Here is a 20,050-nt window from a genome sequence, read left to right as displayed (position 1 = left end):
CCCCGCTCGGCCCCGCCCAGCACCCCCTTCTCCGCGCGGGGTGGGGGGCGGTGAGGGTTGTGAGGTATCTCTGCGAAGCGTCTGCGCAGTGGGCAGCGGCGCGAGGGGCGGAGGCTTTATAACCACTTCGACGCGGCCGCCGCGCTTCTATCTCGGGGAGGGCGGCTGAGGCGGCGGCGGTCGCGGCGCCGGTTGAGGGGGCGCTGAGGCGGGAGCTGTGGAGGCGCTGGGCGCCCCTCGCTCCTCGGCCTCTGGGGGCCATGGGCTCTGAGAAGGACTCCGAGTCGCCGCGCTCTACATCTCTACACGCGGCCGCGCCCGACCCCAAGTGCCGCAGCGGCGGCCGGCGCCGGCGCCTCACCTTCCACAGCGTCTTCTCCGCCTCGGCCCGCGGCCGCCGCGCCCGGGCCAAGCCCGCCCGAGCGGGCCCCGCGCCTCCTCAGCTGTCCGCACCGCTCGTGCCGGGACTGCCTTCGCCACTACCTGCGCCTGGAGATCAGCGAGAGCCGGGTGCCCATCAGCTGCCCCGAGTGCAGCGAGCGACTCAACCCGCACGACATCCGCCTGCTGCTCGCAGACCCGCCGCTCATGCACAAGTACGAGGAGTTCATGCTGCGCCGCTACCTGGCCTCGGACCCCGACTGCCGCTGGTGCCCGGCCCCGGACTGCGGGTGAGCGCGGGGGCGTGGCCGCCGGGGCAGGGGCTGCGGCGGAGGGGACCCGGGTCGGGGGACTGGACCCCCACCCCACGTGTGGCCGGCCCGGAGAGACGGTCCTCGGTGCGGCGTGTGCGTGTGTGTGTCCCAGCACCGAGAGAGAGGTGAGGGCTGAGCCTCGGGAGGGAGGAGAAGGCGGCAACCGCGGCGGGTTGGTAACCGGTCGCCGTCGGCAAGCCCAGACGAGTGGGGGAAGGCACCCGCCACCCGCCCTGCCCGAGGGCTTGAGCTGGGGGCTGAGCAGTCGGTGAGGGGAAGGGAACTGTCCATCAAATCAGGATGCTGGGAGAGGCTTTTAGGTGGGGTGCACGCCCCTCTGTCCAGAGGTAGGGGCCATGTCTTAATGAGGGCGGGGAGGGAGTCACTGCCAAAGGAAGGGATGAGAATATTCCGAGGGGCTCACGGCATTCGGAGGGGTGTGTCCCTTTGGTCAGGTGCAGACTTAGCAGCATTGCCGGAGAAGGTGTGTTCTTCCTGACCATAGCTGCTGAAAGTTGGGATGGAGGTGATGGAAATGGCACTAGGGGGAAAGGGCAGCTCACCAGCAGCTCTGGGGCGCCCTGGGCATTGTGTGCCTCTGAGCCAAGCTGTTGGGAGGCCCCCTGTGGTTCTTACACTGCTGCCTTGGGAAGGGTGAGGAGGGGACGGACCCTTTCTTTGTCCAGAGAAGCAACGGGGCACTAAGAAGGATACCCAGAGGCTGACACGGTAGGAGAAAATGTGTTACCCAGCCCCTCTGATCTTGAGTTCTTGACGACAGTCTTTTTAAGGCTCCATGTATCCTGAATTTTTAAGGTCAGTGAGAAAATATGCAGTATGTGCAGAGACAGAATACCACCGGATTTTACTATCTAAAGTATTCAATGGAGACCACCCTCCCACCACTTAAAAAAAAAAAAATGTTACTGTCAGTACATCCCATGAATGGTTGCATGCAGCAAAGAAGAGCTTATCTAAGTGATTGGGAGTCAGACTGTACCATTTACCAGTTCTGTGACCTTGGGCAGATCATTTTATTCTTGTGTGTTATGTTTTGGGGACAAAAAGATGCTAGGGACTCCTTGCAGTGTGTGACTGTAATGCTAGTAAAAAAGCTGCATGGGCCTTTGCTTCAAAGGAGTTAAGAAGGGCTTTTAATTGTAACCTGTATACCAAGGCTGTTTTAAGATTTCCATGATGCTATTTGTCCCCTTCGAAAGAAGCTGTCTGGAGAGTGTCTAGGAGAGTAAGAATTAACTTCTGTCTTTCTGTTCTGCCAGACTTGTTTAGAGATGGCTGTGCTATTTAACCTCACTGAGATGAGGTTTCTAAATTACTTTGAAGTGTTGTGGTCAAAGGTATGGTGTTTGTCTATGGTAGATCACTTTCACTTTGAATTAATAAGTGTTGGAAACAACCTTGTAGGCTCTTATATCAGGTGGCCTGGTGATCTCACTGGCCTTAGGAGGCTAATATATATGATAGGTTTTATAGATACTATTGATCTATTTTCTGAACCAAAGGAATATTTGCTTAAAAGAGAACATTGCATGGTTAATTTTGGAATAGTATATTAACTCCTTTTTGAGATGTCTTTCCTTGAATTTTAACTGAGAAATGTGGCATTGCTGATTATCCTTCTGGAAAAGCTCCCTTTTTGTTTTTATTTCTCTAAAGTCAACGACTGTCTTTGCTCACAACAATAAAAATGGACAGGAATTAATTTATAATCTTTATGGTGACAACTGTAAACTATTAATAAAAGTTAAGAAAGAATTAAGGCCATTTCTTATTTTAGCCAAGTATTGGGTTAGTATCATCTAGAGTTTTTTTATTTTTATTTAAAAGTATTATAAAAATTTTATATATTTTTTTAATGTGTTATCTGTGAGTTTAAAGAAGGTGAAGTCTGCAGAAAAAAAACAAGCTGGCTTCCAAGTATCCATATGCCAGACGTACATAATTTAATTTGATCCTTACAACATTGTAAGATAGACTTGATTTAGTTTTACAGATGAGAAAACTGAAATTTAAATTAATTGGGTGACTGTTCAGGGTCATATAGCTAGTGGGTGGTGGAACCAGGCTTGAAAAACTGGTCTTAACTCCAACGAAGGGCAATATTCTTTCCTCTCAACCTTTTCTTTTTAAAAAGCATGCACTTGTTGGCATTGTTGGGGATGCTGCTGTTTGTATCATTTTGTCAAATGTGGCCTAAGGACAACTTTGAGAGAGCCATGGATCTGGAATCTAGTTTCTTTTCTGATTCTTTTTGTGAACAGCCTCTTATCTACTTTATTTATTTATTTTTTTTGTCTGAAATAGGCCTAATCCTTTCCTGACTTGAGAAGCTTAATTAATGTTTGCAAAGTGTTTTGAGGTCTGCAGTTGGAGGTGTTAGATAAACAGGGAGTAACTTTAAAATTCTGTCACTTCCCAAACAGGTTATCTGAATTCCCTGGGGATGTGGCCAGTGGTTTTGCCACCTCTCTTTAATGCCAGGAGAAAAACAGCTTGTTTTGTTTCGTTTTAATCAAACTGTTCTATTCTTCTGTGTCTGGTAAAAATCATGGATGAGCAGTAAGTGTAATCCCTAGTTATCTCTTCTTGTACCTGACCATCTTTACAAACAGATCAAGTTCTTGCTGCCAAATTTTTCAAGTCCTCCCTTCACTCTGTGTGTGTACCTATATATATTTGGCAGGGTGGGGCTCCCTGCTCAGTGGGGAGTCTGCAGTCTCCCTCTGCCCCTCCCCATGCTCCCTCTCCCTCTCTCTCTCTCTCAAATAAATAAAATAATAATAATAATAATAAAAAAGAATTGTATTTGGTAGGCTGAAGTGGGCATGTAAGTGGTCTTACAGAGTTCTGGTCATTAGTTTCACTGTGATTACGATAATGAGAACACTATATATTAAAAGATCATTTATTTACAAAATATTTTTAGAGCAGAGCAAAGTCTTGAATTTTTATTTTCCCATACTTGAATATGATCTTATTTTATTCATAAATAAGAGAACCAATTTCAGTGGGGCAACATTTACATTACCATTTAATAAGTACAATATTACCAAGTATATATATATTTTTTAAGATTTTATTTACTTATTTGACAGAGATAGAGACAGCCAGTGAGAGAGGGAACACAAGCAGGGGGAGTGGGAGAGGAAGAAGCAGGCTCATAGCAGAGGAGCCTGATGTGGGGCTCGATCCCATAACACCACGATCACGCCCTGAGCCGAAGGCAGACACTTAACCGCTGTGCCACCCAGGCGCCCCTACCAAGTATATTTAAAACATGCTTTCAAATGAGATAAAATTAATTCAAAATACAAATAACTGACATTTTTATAGTTCTTTATAATCTTTAGACTAGAAGCTCATTCAAGAATAATTTTAGTTTCATACAGGTGAATGGTGGTGGTAAACTTATTTTATAAAAGAGAAACCAGTTCAGAGAAGTTTAAGCGTGGGCTTCAATGTTTCACAGCTAATAAATGGTGCAGTTGATACATACCCCTTAGAGTCTCTGCTTAAGCATGAGTCTTCTCAGAAACCCCCACATCATGTAAATATATAATGTTTTCCTCTCAAGTACCCTGTTACCAATCTTTAAACCTTTTCAGAATCTCTAGAAGACTGAGGGGTGAGCAAAGGAGGCAACAGAAAATTTCCTGGTGTGCAGGGGCAGATCTTCTGTACAGATGAATAGGAGATAAGGCTGTCTTGACCTAAATTCTTTGTGCAGGTCCACCACTCCAGCCTCTCATTGCTGGCTCTCCCTCCTGCAGAGTCCCCCCTCCTACCTGACCCCAATAGGTAGTATCAGCTGTTGGCCTTCCTGGACAACTGGACTGGACCGTCCTGTAAACAGGAAGCTTCCATTCATCTCTAACACATTTATGAGGGAAGAACAAACTTCTTGAGCAAGACAAATTTCTCAGTGAAAAGGGGATTTTATTTTTCCTCTCTGAAGCCTTCCTACATCTTTTATCTCTCTCTCTCTCTTTCTCTCTGGTATGACATTCGAAAAATTGAGATATAGCTCATCTGGATGTCTTCTCTTAATTTAGCTCCGTACCTTCTATTTCACAACTCTTCATTCTATCCCCCACCCCCCACCTGCCCATCTGCGTCCAGCTCCATACATCTTTCCCGTATTTGCTAGTATATCATTCTAAAGTGGAACATTTTATATCAATCCCCTGCTTCAAACTGTTCATACCTGACCTATAAAATGACTTTTTATGTCTTTAAGAACTAATTATTTATATGATCTACCCTTATAATTTAAGCCCCTTTACAGTCTCCCACCATCTTTTCATCTTATTTTCTATTTTTCACTTACATCAATATTTTCCAGTGTGTATTTTGGTATTACTGGAAAGGAAGACATTTTGTGATCAAATAAGCTTGGGAAGTATTGGATTGAACAAAATTTATTTCTGAGGTTTTTAGACCCTTTAAACCTGCTAATATACACTGTAAATTTTGCTAATGCTAATATACAGAGTAAGTCTTCAATCTGGTGTAATTTCCCCAAACTTAAATCAACAGGAAACATGTTTTTGTTTTTTCTATTGTATCTTTAACTGACACTTTCCCTATTTGCAGTTTTCTAAACTCCTTTAATAGTTTACTCTGTGCAGTTACTCTGTCTTCTGTTAGTGTCCTTATTAAACAATGAATCTGTGCTCTGAGTAGATTGAGAGTTCCTGTGGCCTAGATTATCCATATTCCAACTTTTTCTACAACTCTGTGAACAAAATTTTTCGGTTAGATCCCAGAAGAATGGGATAGTTGAATTTTGATGAGGTAGACAAAGAAAATGTACAGCATGGTTTTGAAAAAGAGACAGATAATGGGGGTGGAGGGCAAGAAGAGGAAAGATAGATGATCATTCAGTAGACACTTTTGAAAATCCTCTTGACAGGGAGTTTGGCCTTTTAGAAGAGATTAGATAGATGGATATAGATAACAGATTATAAATGCAATGTAATACATACTAAAGAAAACACAAATGATCTCAGAGGGTAGATGAAAGATTTTGCACGATGGTGTCAAGAAAGACTTCGCAGAGGAGGTAATATTTGATCTGGGCCTTGAAGAATGTAAGTAGGAATTCATACCAGGCAAACAATGATGCAAGTAGAGAGAAAAGCATCTTAAGCCAGAGTGTTTTGAGCAAGTGCAGTTGCATAGAGGTATAAAAATATAGTAGTAAGTCTGGAATCTAGTTTGGTCAGCGTCTGGATGCACAATATAGAGAGCATGATCTGTAAAGTAGAGGGCAATCTGGAAAGGTAGACTGGACTCGAGTTGATAGACTTGTCTAAGCCATGCAAAGAAATTTAGGTTTGAAGGACTTTTTTTAAGTAGAAGTGTTACATAATGATAGATAACCTACTGGTTTTGGAACTTGGATTGGAGTGGGGAATAAGGTGACCAGATAGTAGTCTCTTGCAGTTGTCTGGCCACGAGGTGGCATAAATTTGAACTAGGGCTAAATAAATAAATAAATAAATAAATAAATAAATAAATGGAAGAGAGTAAGAGTACAACTCATGACAACTTGGCGCATTTCTACTACCCTTACACATGCTCAGGGTCCATTTGTAAATGAAGTTATGTGGCCTGGAGCTAGAAAGTTCAAACATAGTATAGGAACACATTTCTTTAACTACTAGGGTCTGTTAGAGCATAATCAAATTCATAATAATGGGATTTTTTTCTCCAGGGCTGAAGTTAGGTAATGCTGTGGTCTAGCCTGTCACATATTATGATATTTCTGAAGACTTAGGAACTTAACAAAATTTGTAAATTTACATAAACTTAAGAGGAGAGGGAAGAATACATCTGTTTTCTTAGCAGCGTGTAATTTCCATCACCTTCTATTTAGCTTCTTCTTCTTTCTCCCCCTCTTATTTAGCTTCTAATTAGCAGACCTGAATGCTTGGTTAAGGTGAAAGCAGGGTAGGAAAGAGGCTGCAGAGTAGGGACATGGAAGAGAAGGAACAAGGTTGTCAAGGCGGATTTGGTCTCAAGGATGAAGTTTTTTTTCAACTACCTGGGGAAGATTACCCTATTCAGAATTTAGGAGTTTGCTCCTAAAACGGGCTTAGTTATAGTACCTGGTATATAGTAAATGAATAGATACATAGGGGCACCTGGGTGGGACAGCAGTTAAGCATCTGCCTTTGGCTCAGGGCGTGATCCCGGCGTTATGGGATCGAACCCCACATCAGGCTCTTCCGCTGTGAGCCTGCTTCTTCCTCTCCCACTCCCCCTGCTTGGGTTCCCTTTCTCGCTGGCTGTCTCTATCTCTGTCGAATAAATAAATAAAATCTAAAAAAAAAAAAAAAAAGAATAGATACATGGATATGGTTTAAAGATTGCTTTAGGGTAGAGTAATGGCCCAGGAGAAGAGTTAGAATGGCCTGGGGAAAGTAAAAAAGCTAAACAGCAGAGGGTCTCTATCATTCATTCAACATAAGTATTTTGAGCATGAACCAATATGCTAGACCCTGAAGATTAAAACATGGATGATACTTTTCCTTGAGTCTAGTCTGGTTGGGGAAGCACACGTATAAGCAGAGAATTACAATATAAAGTGATAAGTAGTATAAAGTAATTGTACATAGACATAAAGTAGGCAACCAGCTGCCTGGAGAGGTTAAGTGGATTTTATAGGGAAGGTGATATTCGAGCTGGTTCTTAAATGGATAAGTATTTGCCAGGGCAAGAAGAAAGGAAAGAACATTCTAGGCAGAAGTAGTAGATTATGCAAAGGCCAGGAAGAAGGATAAAATGTGCTATATTTTTATACCATACCTTTCAGGGCAGGATCTTAAGAACAGTTTTAGAATATGTTTAGTTATGCTTGAAGGTTGCAAGCACCTATACCTCCATTTTTGAGATAGACGTTAAGGCTTGGAGATTTAAATTAGCTCAGTGTCATGCAGTATGAGTCAGGGGCAAGGAGACCAGACCAGGCGCCCAAAAACAGGAATGCTAAGTCTCGTGCCCTGAGTAATTCTGTGTCATGGTAATAGATCACTGTGGGTTCATGAGTATTTGGGATTATTTTACTTCCTTGGAATCAAATTCCACACCCTAAAGTAACATTATCAATCTTGTCAAGTGTTCTTAAAAAAAAGAAAAAGAAAAGAAAAGAATTTGTTAATAAATATTTACTTCACCAGGTGAGGTAAGAATAGATACAGGAAATGATCAAGGCTTCCTGACTGTATGTAATTTGTATCATCAGAAGTTGACTTAAGGTACTGAGGTCATCCAATACCTTTCTCATTTAACACAAAATAGCAAGCAGGTCACTTTCTTTAGGAGAAACATTGTTTATCTGTAGTAGCTATTTTGCAGCTAGGTTGGGTAAATTTGTCAGAACTCCTACAGGATATGAATCATTTGCATTCATACATTGACCTATTCTCACTTTGCTCTTTCTGAGAAGAGTTTTAGTACAGACTGTATTATATAACATAAATGATACGTTATCGATATTTTCAGTGTCATTCTCAAATCAACTTGCAGAATCTATAATAAACCTGAGAACTTGAGTTGATGCTCTGAACATCTAATGTACGTTCAAATAAACGAACAGTAGAATAAATCCAAGAAAATGTTATTAGCCTTTCTTATAAGTTGCTTGAGGTCTTTGGTTATTGGAGGAGAAAGTGGAATGGGGACAACAAAGCCCAATGGCAACACCTAAGCCTGCAATCATTGACCTGTTTAAAAATTGTTTGAACTTTCACAACTGCTATTTTCCCTCCTTTGTTCCTTTAAATTACTTCAAAATTTTTTTTTTGTATCTTAGACAAGTGTTCACTTGTTAGGGTAATCTGAACATTTAGTTGACATATTTAGAACTAGTCAGAAGGGCTAATAGTTGTAAATATATTGGATTGTTTGTGAGAGAGTAATTCTTGGAAAATAAGTGTGAATTATAAGAAACAGTTGATGTTGGTGCAGATGGATTCTGAGTTGCGCATCTTTACTTAGAATATGTGTCAGAAGAGAGAAGGAAGGGGAGGGAGATACCAGCGTTACTGTGTATTAATTAATAAGGCAGATGAGTGGTATTCTTGGATTCTGGAGCCTGTCAAGGAAGTAGATATTTCAAGGTATAGATTTGAGCTATTAAAAAAAAATTGAAAGATAAAATGAGCTTTCATTAGGGGAAGTTGATCATGAATCCATCTGTGGCTCTTGTCTCAGGCTGTGTGTGCTCAGACCAGCTTCACTGTAGAACTTAAAAATGAAAAAGTATACTTTAGTTTTCGCTATACTTTTGTTTTACAAACATTCTGTCCTTTAATGTAAACAAATTCTAATCTCTCTAATATAGCAAACCATCAAAATGATACAGTTTTGTATTTGTGAAATACAAATTTGTGAAACTTGCTGTGAAACTCGCTGTGGTAAACTGCTCTTAAAGTAGCTTAAACTGTGACTGAATACATGCTAGAATTCAGGCTAAATATGGTATTTTTCCTTATATTTTCAGAAGGTAAATGATTTGTGTTTTTAGAATCTTAAGAAATTTACTTCCTCACACAGAATATGTTTTACCGTTTGTTAGGCATGCTTGTGTGTGTGTATGTTGTGTGTTATGTGTGTACTCTTTTCTCTATATCATGTGTAATGGTAAGGTGTGTCAGTGTTACCCCACTGAAACTGATGAATTCTTGTTCCGATCATTCTTATCTTACTGATATCTCTTCCTATTTCCTTCCCATAGTTATGCTGTTATTGCCTATGGCTGTGCCAGCTGCCCAAAGCTGACCTGTGAGAGGGAAGGCTGCCAAACGGAGTTCTGCTACCACTGCAAGCAAATATGGCATCCAAATCAGACATGCGATATGGCCCGTCAGCAGAGGGCACAGACTTTGCGAGTACGGACCAAGCACACTTCAGGTCTCAGTTACGGGCAAGAATCTGGACCAGGTATAATTTGGCATTGTCTCATTTTTGTCTTTATTTGATATTTCATAATGTGAGCCTAAAGCTGGGAGAGATTATTTACTGTATAACCAAGTATTTCCTAGGATCAGAGAGCAAAAAATACTTGGTAATATCTTCAATATTATATTTGATATGTAGCTTCTCTCTCTGACAACTGTAGGTTTTCCAACCTATAAATTGGTAAAATTGGAATGCAACAAAATTGAATTCTCTAGTTTCTACCTTTTTAATAATATGCTCATATTGGAGAGTAATTAGGTCCTTTTGCGAGGGACTTTTTCAAAACTTTCATTGTGAGCAGAAAGACATTTAATTAGTATTAAACCTCTACTGTCTTCCTACTAGTTTTAAGTGCATCACCACTTTCGGAAGTAGGGTACAGAGTTAAAGAAAGGAAATAATATTAGTATGGATTAATGATTAACCTTAAAAGGAGGAACCTTGGCAAGTCAGAGTAAACCTATTTAAAAATGTCAGTGGGTTTATTGCCATTTATAAATGTATTTTATTTCACTGATGTCATTTGGGAGAGGCTGGTAGGAAAGATTTTACCATTCACTTTTTCCTGGCACAGCATAATCTCCTAAATTGTCATTTTAATAGGATAGTTCCTAGCTTGCTGTGAAAATTACTAGGTGTATGCTACATAGCATACCCAATTATTTTTAGGTTTTGAATTTGAAAGTATCATGGGAGGGGTCTGTGGATTGTGTTAACAGCACATCACAGTGATACTTGCAGAGCCTGAGAAATGAATTTCCTGAGCTAAAGTTTTTCAAAACTTAAAGCCAATTCCAAGCTGCAGACTATTCTTCCTGCAGAACTCTGCTTTGAATTCTGTCAGCCTACTGGCTAGTGAAATTTCATTTTTCTTGGAACCATCTTCGTCTCTAGGGAAGTCTCCTTGTTCAGAGTGTGGCTTAAGTGCTGTGTAAGATGCTAGTTTTGGGAATAGGCAGCTCAGTATGAGACAGGATCCATTTTATGAAGAATCCTGAGGTCTAGACATAGCCAGCCTTCCAGTGAAGTGGGTTGCACAATTTGGAATTCTCAGCCAAGAGTTCTTGACTGCCTCCTTATTTTTTATATATATTCCTAGGAATAATAAATTGAATTAGATTTAACTGGGGGTATTTTTCTACCCAATCTTCCTTCCCCCTTAGCAGATGACATCAAGCCATGCCCACGATGCAGTGCTTACATTATCAAGATGAATGATGGAAGCTGTAATCATATGACCTGTGCAGTGTGCGGCTGTGAATTCTGTTGGCTTTGTATGAAAGAGATCTCAGATTTGCATTACCTCAGGTGAGATGGGAATTGTGTCCATTGCTTTATAGTCTTGTTCTTTTACTGATTTAGGGAAAAGGATGTCAAAGAGACACAGTTGTCTGTCCTCTCATTACAGTAGAAGGAAGCTGTAAAAAGTTCTTCTGAAGCACTCCTGTGACCATGTTTTTCTTCAGTTCAGCAACTTCCAGGGACTGTTTTTGTTACCTTCCAGATAGTTCAATTTCCCTAACATGGCTTTGCCACAGTCTGGCCCTAATCTCCTTTTCTAGCTTTTTCCATGTTGTTTTATACATGCTATATTCCAATAACCTGGGCTTGCTATTCCCTGTGTCTCCTCTAGCCATCTTTCTTCTTCACATTCTTTCATAATTGTTCATATTCTTCCCTTTGCCCAGAATGCTTTCTGATCACATCACCCTCCCAGCAACCCCTTTTTATGTCAACCTGTTCATTTCTTATTTACCCTTCCGGGGCGACTTAAATGCCATTTCATCTATGATGCCTTCCCCAGCTTTTTCTGCCTCGTTCTTCTGTATTGGCATTCCTTAAATGTTTCATTATAAATATCACTACTTTTACTTCATATACCTATATAATTTTGCTAAATTGCATAAGTTTATTATGGTCAGGGTTACCTTTTTACAGTTCCTTGCATGTAATGACTTTACAAAGAATTCAGAGTGAATATTAAAGTATTGTCCTGAAGGAGTTAATATTTACAAACTTAACATTCATTGTGTGGATGAAACATTTTCATTTCCAATATAGCAAACATTGAGTTACTTACAGTGTACTGATTATCAGGGACACAGGGGTGTATAATCCCTACTCTCCTACTTTCCAAATTGCTTATCCTTTTTTTTTTTTTAAGATTTATTTATTTGACAGAGAAACAGTGAGAGAGGGAACACAAGCAGAGGGAGCAGGAGAGGGAGAAGCAGGCTCCCCACTGAGCAGGGAGCCCAATGTGGGGCTCGATCCCAGCACTGTGGGATCATGATCTGAGCCAAAGGCAGACGTTTAACAACTGAGCCACCCAGGCACCCCATCAAAATTGTTTATCCTCTCTAGTAGAGAAGACAGGACAAAAGGAGTGAGCAAAAATGGTTGAACACAGAAAGATTGAGTATAAAAGTAGCCAAACTTAAGAGTATGAAACTGACATAAAGGGTGTGACAAAGTCTTTTTATATCCTTCCCCAGGAGCGTGGTTTACACTATCTATTGGATATGGGTAAGACATAGGCCAAGAAAATTATTCAAATTAGTGTTCATTAGCTGCAGGGCACAGCGCTTTTGGATGAGACGTCAAGTGTGTAGGTTGTACAGGATCCCAAGTAGTGTATCAGTCAAGGAAGCTGGATCAGTGTTGGGTTAGGGAGGACAAGGTTTAGTAGCAAAGAAAGGAAAAGAGATTTCTAGTCTGGAAGCCTGTCTTTACAAACAAAAGGTAAAGGGCCCAGAGCTCTAATAATCTGACCTTGTCTTTTGCTCCCCCTCATGTAATTTATTCATTTCCTACAACTTCTTGTAACTGTTAATCATTCTTATTGAAAAAGAAGGCTCTTGCTCTTATCAAGCCCTCTGGTAACAACAGCTGCATTTGTAATATTGATATTAACTTTAGCGTGTTTCCTCTGCAGCCCTTCTGGCTGCACATTCTGGGGCAAGAAGCCGTGGAGCCGTAAGAAGAAAATTCTTTGGCAGCTGGGAACACTGATTGGTGCTCCAGTGGGGATTTCCCTCATTGCTGGCATTGCCATTCCTGCCATGGTCATTGGCATTCCTGTTTATGTTGGCAGGAAGGTAAGACATGCTGAGTTCTGTGTGTTCTATCCCCAGGTTTGTTGGTAAAGTTTTGAAGGAAATAGGGAGGAGCTTATATTTCAGAGCTTCCTGAAAACCAGCTGGTTCTTAGATAAAAATAACCTTAATTTCTTAAATGGATTTTCATAAACCCCAAGAGATCTGAAAGTTCTTATTAGCATCCTGGGCCTGGTTTGTCTCAGTGACTTAAAAGTGAAATACTTTCCTCACAACACTGAGTTATTTTGTCTCTTCTTGGATTAACTTGTTCTGTATTAGTTTATGTCACCCTGATCTGAGTTAGGTTAAAATTTGAGAAAGATGGCCTCTTGGTGGGTAGGGGATACATTTTAATGTAGATAGAATATTCATTTGTCTTTTTTCACCCCGGCAGAAAGATTAATATCCTAACCTGCCAACCCGGATTTTCTTTTTTATTCTTAGATTCACAGCAGGTATGAGGGAAGGAAAACCTCCAAACATAAGAGGAATTTGGCTATCACAGGAGGAGTGACTTTGTCAGTCATTGCATCCCCAGTTATTGCTGCAGTTAGTGTGGGTAAGCTAGCCCAGATCACGACTCTTCTCCTTCCTTCCATCTCTTTTCTTCCACCACGCCCCCCTGCCCAGCTTTCTGACTGTAGCCGGTTAGCCAACTGGCCAGATGTTTCACCTTGGAGGCTCCTACATTTTATGCCAAACCCACCTTGGGAGTTAACTCTATTAGGCACTGTTATTATGATTATCAGCCATGCTAAATTGTCAGAGTTCGGGATCTTTCATTCCTAAATTAGTGCTTAGAACTCTGACTCAGAGAAAAGGTTAAAGAATATTACTTTAAGGCCTAGTTTTTCACCTTTTATCTTCCTTCTCCACTTGCTAGGGAACCCACAAAATAAAATTACTTTTATTTTGATTTGCTTAATGCCTCACAGTATTTTGGGAGGCATGAGTTTTTGTTTTAGAATAAGAATATTATAACTAACATTTATTAAGGCTCTCCATGTACCAGGAGCAGTGCTGAGTGTTTTGCATGTATTAATTCATTTAATCCTCACAGCACTACAGTTGGAATAGAAAGGTGCTGTAATTCACCCAGGGTCACTTAGCTGGAACACGAATCAAGGCATTCTGACTTCAGAGCCTGTGCTCTTAACAACTAAGCCATTCTGCCTCCACAGCAGTAAGATTTTGGAATTAACATTCTGGGGGGATCCTAAACCCCAGGAGTCACTTATTTAATGTTTGAGTATTGATTGGTTCTTAGATTAGCATGTCAGCAGTGATTAGAAGAGGGAAAATGAAAGCAACATATACTCACTGTGCTGGGCACTGTACGTACCTTCTCTTTTGATCATTGACAACCCTGGGAAGATATGTGAGATTATACAGCTAGTAAATTGGAGCCAGGATTCTAATCCAGGCCTTTCTAATTCCCAAGTCCAGCCGTTCTTTTAGACGCAGCTACCTCTTTAGGATAGCCATCTTCTGTCTTTCTTTGACCCTTTATAAAGTGGTTTGTCTGTGCTCAGGCTGGGAAGGAGAATTTAGGGCAACCTGATGGCCTGCTGACTTGTTTCCTTCTCCTCCCCCAGGTATTGGCGTCCCCATTATGCTGGCCTATGTCTATGGGGTTGTGCCCATTTCTCTCTGTCGTGGAGGTGGCTGTGGAGTTAGCACAGCTAATGGAAAGGGGGTGAAAATTGAGTTCGATGAAGATGATGGTCCAATCACAGGTAAAGGGAGGATTTTAATTTCCCTTTGAATTTATGGGGCAGAAAATAAAAATCGTAGAATTCAGCACATTTTACAGAGAGATTGTCATTGGATTACTTTGGATAATGAGCTTTGTAGGGGGTAAAGTATTTTTAGCTTTTCATTTCTTTGTTCCAGAGTTATTAGGTTAATTCCTCTGGTACTTGGCTCTGTGTGGCAGGTACAAACTAGTAGGATTCCAAGTAACTCCAAGTATGCTGGTAATAGTAGTGATTATAATAAAGTCTTATATCTGCACAGTGCTTTATAATTTTCAGAGGATTTTACACAGTTATTATCTCACCTGGTTTTTACAATCGCTCTCTGAATAGAGAGGGCAGGGGCTATTATTATCCCCATTTAATGGGAACTTCTTTCAGTTTTTGTCTCAACATCTGTAAAATGGGTTTAAGAGCTTCTGCAGAGCTGGGACTAGAGCAAGTCTTCCAGCTTCTTTTTTTGGGACTCCCTGACTCCTACTTTGATGTTTTCACTTTACCATATTAACTAAGCTGAGACACAGAGAGTCCCACAAGTTTTTGAAGGTTCCTAGTAGAATCAACACCTAACATAACCTAAACATGTTTTGAAATCTTCATGTTTGATTAGATGGCATCTACGGTATAGTGGACAGAATAGTGAACTTGGAATCGGAAGTGTAGTTTCATGTGACCAGCTGTGACTTGGACATGTCATTTAGTTCCTAGCTTTCACTTTCTCCTCTAACATTAGGGCTGTTATTGCATAATTATTGGGAAGATTAAATATTAACAATATGTTAAAACACCTGATGTGTGGTAGCTGCATATAGTAGCTGTTCGTTAAGTGAGTAAATGAGTATTTTTCTACATGAATATTCTCCACTCTGATGAATCATTACAGGAAGATAACAGACTCTATTTTGATGCTGTGTTATGTTGACTTGAAATGTTTCGTTCCATCCCCAGTGGCCGATGCCTGGCGAGCCCTCAAGAATCCCAGCATTGGGGAAAGCAGCATTGAAGGTCTGACTAGTGTATTGAGCACCAGCGGAAGCCCAACAGATGGACTCAGTGTTATGCAGGGTCCATACAGTGAGACAGCCAGCTTTGCAGCCCTCTCAGGGGGCACTCTGAGTGGTGGCATTCTTTCCAGTGGCAAGGGAAAATATAGCAGGTGAGCAAATAGATAATTTCTGACAGAACCAGTTAGAATAAGAAGTAGCATACCCGTATTGAGCCGTTTCTCTGTGCTAGACACATCTCATGTATCATCTCATTTTGATGTAATTGTTAGTGGTTTGGTTTTTTTGTCGTGGTGTTGGGTTTTTTTTTTTAATTTTGTAGTGAGAAAACAGGCTCCGAAACATTGAATGACTTACACAAAGTTCGGTGTTCTTTCCACGGCACCATAGTGGCTCCATGTAAAGAGCAGTCCTGACGTCAGATCTTCCCTCTACTACATTAGGCTGCCTGCTTCTGGAAGGGAAAGCATGCATTTGTGTACAATTCCAAGGCTGTGCTCCCCATTAGGCTGGTCATTGACTTTCAGGTGAACAGCATTTATACTGTATCTTGTTGGCTTATTGGTGCTGTGATCCTTATTACCTTCTTGTTCTTATTCCCATTTGATAGATAAGGAAAATGAATTCTACAAATTCGTGTTGAAAAGCTGTAAAGCTTTATTTGACTAAAAATGTTATGACTTGCTCAGTCATTTTACCAGTTAGATAAACCAGAACATATTCAGAGGAGCATAACAGGTGTTATATGAGAAGCAGTTAGTTGAATGCACTGGAGAAGGGAGACCTGCAGATGGGACAAAACAAGGTAGGGAGGTAGGAGAAATGGTTGCCTTCAGATATCTGAAGGACTTTGAACAGGAAGAAAGAATTCTGACTCATGCCAAGAGGTAGATTAACTTGGCGGAAGCTAGAGGGAAACTTAATTTTCTTTCATTATAGAGAATATAGGGAAAATCTATATAAGTCCGAAGAAGGATTGGATTACGTTAGAAGATACTGAGCTGCCTATCCCTGGAAGTGTTTAAAGTAAGACCAGATGGTCATTTGGCTATTAGAGGGAGTCAAGCAACAGATGACAGATGGACTAGATCCCACACCTGAGTGCCTGTCAGTCACCTGGGAGCCTCTTAAAAATAGATTTCAGGGCCCTATCCCAAAATTAATAAATTGAATCTCCTGGAGTAGGACCTAGGGATCTGTGTTTTGAAAAGGCTCCCCAGGTGATTCTAGCAGAGTCATTGCACAAGCTAACATCTGGGAAGCACCTAAGTGATGGTGTTTGTCAAAGGCCTCTTCCAATTTTGAGATTCTATGTGAGAGCTGAAACTAGAACCCAGGTCTCTGATTCAATGCACTTTGCATTTCACTGCCTCATTTTCCTGGGCCGTGGCACATTCTTGAAGGGTATCTGAGGCTGGAGCTGCAGAGTGAAGGCGTAGGCAGTAGAATGGGGATTGCTCGAATGAAGGCTGCTGCTGACCTGTCTGTGTCTCATGACTCTGGTCGTCTCTTGTTAGGGGATCCCGCCCCCACATGCCAGAGAACTCACTGCTGGGCTTTCTTAAAACCATCACCCTTGTAAATAACCAGACAGACATAATTGGAGACTGACTTGCTGAAATTGCAGCTTAGCCAGTCCAGCTGTTCCAGTTCTGTGAAAGCCTTTTATAGGAAGTGGATGAGTCAGATGGGTTTGGCTGTGAGACCTATTAAGAGGAAATACTTAGGTGTGCAGCAAACTGGTGTTAGAGCCAAGGAGGGAAATAGTTATGGGTTCTCAGCTTTGAGACACCATCCGGAAAGTTTGCTGTTCTTTGGGAGGATGGATCCTCTATGTCCTTTAATCTTGTAGCCTGGGGTAATTTGATTGCTAAGTGTTTGAGTTCCTATTTGCAAGACATGAAGGATAAAGTGTGAATGAGACGTGGTCTCCTTTTTTTGGAGCTCACAGATGAGTGAGGGAGAGATGCATAAATGGATTTAATAAATAAATAGTTGCTGTGGGAGCATTTAATAGGAAATGACAGGTTTGCTGGGAGAGTGAGGGGAGATGGTACTTCCTTTGTTGTTAAGGACTGAATATGAGTTTGTCACGTGGAGAAAGGAAACTTCCAGAGAGAAGGAATAGCATGTGCAAAGTCATGGAGGTAAACATATACAGGTGTGTGAGGAAAGAAAGAATTCAGAGTGATTATGATTTGGGACCTATGGTGAGAGTTGGAACTGGACAGAGAGCTTGGAGGCAGATCAGGAAGCCAGGAGAGGACTGTTGGTAGTAGAGAGTCAAGAGAGGACTGTTAGAGTGATCGGGGCTTTGTCCACATTGACACTGATCTGGAAGGTGTTGGACTTGGACTTAGGGCTGCTGGAGAGAGAACCCAGTTGCAATTTTTCAGGCAGCAGATGTTCAGCGCCTAAAGTTAAGTAGTAACAATGGGGATAGAAAGGAGGGGACGATTTCAGCAGATACTCAAGAGAGAAACTGTGTGGGCATCTATTTGAGCTATTTGACAATTGGAGAAGATCAGATCAACTCTATTTGCAAGAGAATAATAGAAGAGATGTGTGCTGGGAAGCAGACTGTCTCGGAATACCCAGGTCTCGTATTAACTTGAACGTCCCCTCTTTACACAGGTTAGAAGTCCAAGCCGATGTCCAAAAGGAAATTTTCCCCAAAGACACAGCCAGTCTTGGTGCAATTAGTGACAACGCAAGTACTCGTGCTATGGCCGGTTCCATAATCAGTTCCTACAACCCACAGGACAGGTATGTGAACAGTCAGAGATGCCCAGGAGAGGTTACAGTTTGTGATCGGGTCCTAGGTCTTCAGAAGCTCAAAGCCTCATGTTAGGGCTGTGTGTACCATCAGATGGGATATATAGTGTGTGCCCTGAGTTCACTGGGCAGGTTCTTGGTATAGGAGTGTTTGGGATCTCTTGATTGATTCTTCTTGTTAGCCCTTGATTTTTAGGGTCTCTTTCTTCCTTTTCTTCCCTCCCCCCATTTTTTGGGATCTTTTTTGGCTATTGTATAATTATTCTCATGAAACTTAAGGAGCTAGATTGCTGTTCACTGATGTCTGTGGGTCTGTGGCTTTTGCTCTCATGTCACCCTTTGCCTGATGTGACTCCTGTCACCTAGTTCTCTTTATTTTTGAGAAGCTAGTGTAACTGATATGGTGTGATTGCAGCACTCCCTGCTGGAAAGGTTCTGGTTTCTTCTAATTGTAACACAGTAGTAAAACACTACGAATCTTCCTTTGTATTTTGAGTAAGATAGTGTGAGGGTCTGACCCTTAGTTGAATTTCAAAAGCTCTTTTTTAGTTGTGTAAAGAAATTGGCAGAGGTGTGTGTGTTCTTAATCATCCAAAGGAATCTAGTTCTTCATCTTATTTGAGAGGTTAAATTTTTATTTTTGCCTAAAGTGAGCTTCAGTCTACAGTTTACCTATGTTTTGGACTTCCTAATCCTGAACCCACAAACTGCTTGTACCAACAGGTATAGCATGATCCACACATGACTCAGCAAAGTGGATTTTGTCTCCACAGAGAATGCAACAATATGGAAATCCAAGTGGACATTGAAGCCAAGCCAAGCCACTATCAGCTGGTGAGTGGAAGCAGCACAGAGGACTCGCTCCATGTTCATGCCCAGATGGCAGAGAATGAAGAAGAAGGTAGTGGTCGTGGTGGCAGTGGCAGTGGCAGCAATGAAGAGGATCCCTCCTGCAAACACCAAAGCTGTGAACAGAAAGACTGCCTGGCCAGCAAAGCTTGGGATATCAGCCTGGCCCAGCCCGAGAGCATCCGCAGTGACCTGGAGAGCTCTGATACGCAGTCAGACGATGTGCCAGACATCACCTCAGATGAGTGTGGCTCCCCTCGCTCCCATACGGCAGCCTGCCCCTCGACTCCCAGAGCCCAAGGTGCACCGAGCCCAAGTGCCCATATGAACCTCTCTGCCCCAGCCGAGGGGAAGACTGTCTTGAAGCCAGAAGGTGCAGAAGCCAGAGTATGAAGTGGAATGAATGCTCCTGTTCTGAGAAGCACACTTGTTGTAACTGCATCTTTTGGAATCTTTTTTTGGGGAGGCGGGGATTTATGTATTTTATTTCAAAGATTCTCTTGTCACAGGTTTTCCCCAGGGAAATTCTGAGAAATTTGCAGTTTCTTACCAGAAAAGAAAACAGATTTTTGCCCTTAGTCCTACTCCTCACCCCCTCCCTCTTTTTTTTAGTTTTAATTTATTGGTTAAACTGATGGTGGCAATCCGTGAGGTGTGTCAAAGAATGTACAGATGTATGTGTGTATATTGTATGTATGCTAACATATTACTGAAGGACACATTTTAATAAAGATTTCTGTCGTAATTCAACTCCATCTCATTTTCCTTGGCTTGGATAGTCCTACCGAGCCAAGTATTTGAATAGACCACTTATGTCTTTAACAGTCTCTAGATCAGAGTTTTCCCCATCCCAGGAAAGGATTGTATTCTAATTAGATGGAGTGGAGTCC

At 41.7% G+C, this 20,050-nt stretch overlaps 1 protein-coding gene across 1 annotated transcript; it reads left to right on the top strand.

The window, feature by feature from the left end:
• The first annotated feature begins 79 nt into the window (after positions 1-79).
• RNF19B (ring finger protein 19B) lies at positions 80-19,910 on the top strand. The gene is given in 10 exon segments (XM_034648698.1): positions 80-407; positions 409-671; positions 9,457-9,662; positions 10,844-10,988; positions 12,616-12,778; positions 13,223-13,337; positions 14,374-14,514; positions 15,481-15,688; positions 18,171-18,302; positions 19,085-19,910. Coding segments are annotated over 10 exon segments (1,989 nt in total). The 5' UTR covers positions 80-260; the 3' UTR covers positions 19,554-19,910.
• Positions 19,911-20,050: the final 140 nt, after the last annotated feature.

This window comes from Ailuropoda melanoleuca, chromosome 2 (assembly GCF_002007445.2).
Source record: "Ailuropoda melanoleuca isolate Jingjing chromosome 2, ASM200744v2, whole genome shotgun sequence".
In the NCBI taxonomy this organism is placed as follows: domain Eukaryota; kingdom Metazoa; phylum Chordata; class Mammalia; order Carnivora; family Ursidae; genus Ailuropoda; species Ailuropoda melanoleuca.
The sequence above is the reverse complement of the archived record's forward strand: the minus strand, read 5'-3'. Positions and strand labels throughout refer to the sequence as shown.